Source organism: Musca domestica, unplaced genomic scaffold (genome assembly GCF_030504385.1).
Source record: "Musca domestica strain aabys unplaced genomic scaffold, Musca_domestica.polishedcontigs.V.1.1 57, whole genome shotgun sequence".
NCBI lineage: Eukaryota > Metazoa > Arthropoda > Insecta > Diptera > Muscidae > Musca > Musca domestica.
In genome coordinates, this window is record NW_026712358.1 from 5,452,064 (window position 1) to 5,454,463 (window position 2,400).

At 35.0% G+C, this 2,400-nt stretch overlaps 1 protein-coding gene across 1 annotated transcript; it reads left to right on the forward strand.

Annotated features, from left to right (window-relative positions):
• Window positions 1-228: 228 nt before the first annotated feature.
• Window positions 229-751, forward strand: LOC131805486 (NADH dehydrogenase [ubiquinone] 1 beta subcomplex subunit 2, mitochondrial-like). Its single transcript, XM_059128684.1, has one exon. It carries the CDS (start codon window positions 340-342, stop codon window positions 631-633), a length of 294 nt encoding a protein of 97 aa, XP_058984667.1. The 5' UTR covers window positions 229-339; the 3' UTR covers window positions 634-751.
• The last annotated feature ends 1,649 nt before the right edge of the window (window positions 752-2,400 follow it).

The following is a 2,400-nucleotide window of genomic DNA, read 5'->3' on the forward strand; positions in this document are numbered from 1 at the left end:
TATTGTTTCAATACAAGCTATAAAATTAGAAAAAAATCCATAATGTTGAGTATTTTTATATTTGGTGAGGGGTTACTTTTCGTTTTTGTGTTTTTAACGCAACTCAAACGAATGCAAAAATTTATTTTAATATGGCAATGCCTTAAATTTCTACTAACGGCCCATTCACAATTATGGTCACCATTCACAATAGAGGCACAGCTGTTGCCAATTATCCACCAAAAATCAGTTGTTCATTTATCGATAACTGTTACGACACCGAGTTTTGGCACACCAAACGAAAAAACCAAGAAATTATTGTTTCTTCCTGGGATTCTGGCATAGATTTCTCCAACAACGATGATCAGCAGCAGGCTACAACCTTTGTGCAAACCACTTTTGCAACACTTGGTGCGTAATGCCGTGAAGGGTATGGCTCCAACCACAGTTCGTCAGAGCCATGTAGTCTCATATCGTGTTGCTCCACCACCACACTCGAAGGCTACTCGCATCGGTGCTGAAATGGTCGGCGCCGCTATGTGGTGGTGGGTCTTGTGGCATTTGTATCATGAACACGAACATGTCACCGGTGAATTCCCCTATCCCGATCCATCCCAGTGGACAAACAAGGAACTCGGCATCCCATCAAACTAAAGTCAGGAGTGGTGGAGATCGGCGAACATGTGTTAGTTAAATATGTTGAAATTATCCTGGAAAGCAAGATTCTGTGGGAAGTTAAATAATTTAATAAATTGTGTAATGTAAATAAAAATGTGTTGTTTGTTTTTTCCTCGGCCAATGTGTTGATGATGTGGGTGAAAATATGTTGTGGAATTCACCCTTATGTACAATAGAGATGGGGGCAGTTCACATACCACACATGGACTGGTTTCTGGCGTATGGAAAACTAAAGATGATGACCACACTACTACCCATCTGATCGGCTTAGAAGTTTGACTGCATCCGCCTGTCAACAGAAAAATTAAAAAATTGACTGTTTTAATTAAAGTTTTTGTACCATTCTAAGGGCCGCTTCTATTTTGTTGGATTTTGAAAAGAGTATTCCACTCTGAGCTGCTTTGTGTTCTGATTGAATTTCTTAAAAACTTTGACCCAAAGGAAGGATTGCTACAGTCATATATATCGCACCGATACACCAGATATATTATTGAGAAGGAATATTGAGAAAATTGGTCTCTAATGGCCATAAATGAACCAAAATGGATACTTTAAAAAGAAGGACCGTCATATTATTACAGATGGTACATATCAATTGGATTGGCCAAAATGTGTTTTATCGAAAAAATGGGACCCCCAGGTCAGTAGACAAAATTCGTTAGAGGACATTTGGAATCGATGTAGCTGTGTTTATCCGTCTTTTTGTATGTACTGCTGAAGGGTCCGATAGGTCTAGAAGAAAGTATCGAATTTTCATCATCGTAATATTTCTAACTTTGATCGAGTTCGGAGATTGAAAAAATCGGCCATCTTTTCCATTTCCCACAAAAGGTCAAAATTTTAATAGAGGATAATTTAACTCATAAAAAGCAAAGAGAGGATTTAATTCAGCCTAAGGTCACATGTTAAACAACTAAAATACTCATAAAAACCTCCAATGTCAATTCTCTTCTTCTGACATCTCTTCATCGGAAGCTTAAAACTTTGTTTAAAAATTACATAAAATTTGAAATATATGTCCGATTTTCTGTATGAGTATTAAATCAAATTTAAAAATGGAAAATATAGGTCTGTTCAAAGGCCAAGGGTAACATCTGTCGGTAAAACCGCTTAATATATTCCAACATTTTTTTTTTTTTTTGTGACCGAGTACCAATAGAATATTATTTTCTCCATAAGGTTGGACCTCTGTTTTAGGGAAATTAGATTAAATAACGTCAACCCGACTTGCACACTATGTCTATGCGGATGAAATGCGTTGGATGAATATCGGGTTTTGTATAAACTTTGTATCAACATCAGAAATGTCATAAACTAATTCTTCAAACATTTCGAAATATAAGAAATCTCTGACTTAAATCGTGTAATATTTTAAAATCTGAAATTTTTAGTTTGGAGTGGCATTGATTTATTATATCCTAGCAAATGCCCTATTACATCGTTAGCAAAAAGTTTACCTTAAAACTTTAGATTCATTCTCCAGTTCGTGTTTGGTCTTTTAAGTGCTCAAAATACACAATTTGTTCAGTTTGATAACATTTTCAAAACTTCATATATCGTACTAAATTTTCAGACCTTAAGGTTTTCATATATTATTTAAGTTTTTCCTTTTTCGCAAAGAATAATAGAAAAATGTTTATCTTTTACACCAAAATGTCTTCTATTTTTTAATTTTGAGGTTTACAGAAGAGGATGTTATTAAAACCATTGCATAATGTACCAACATCCAATTTATCTGTCCAA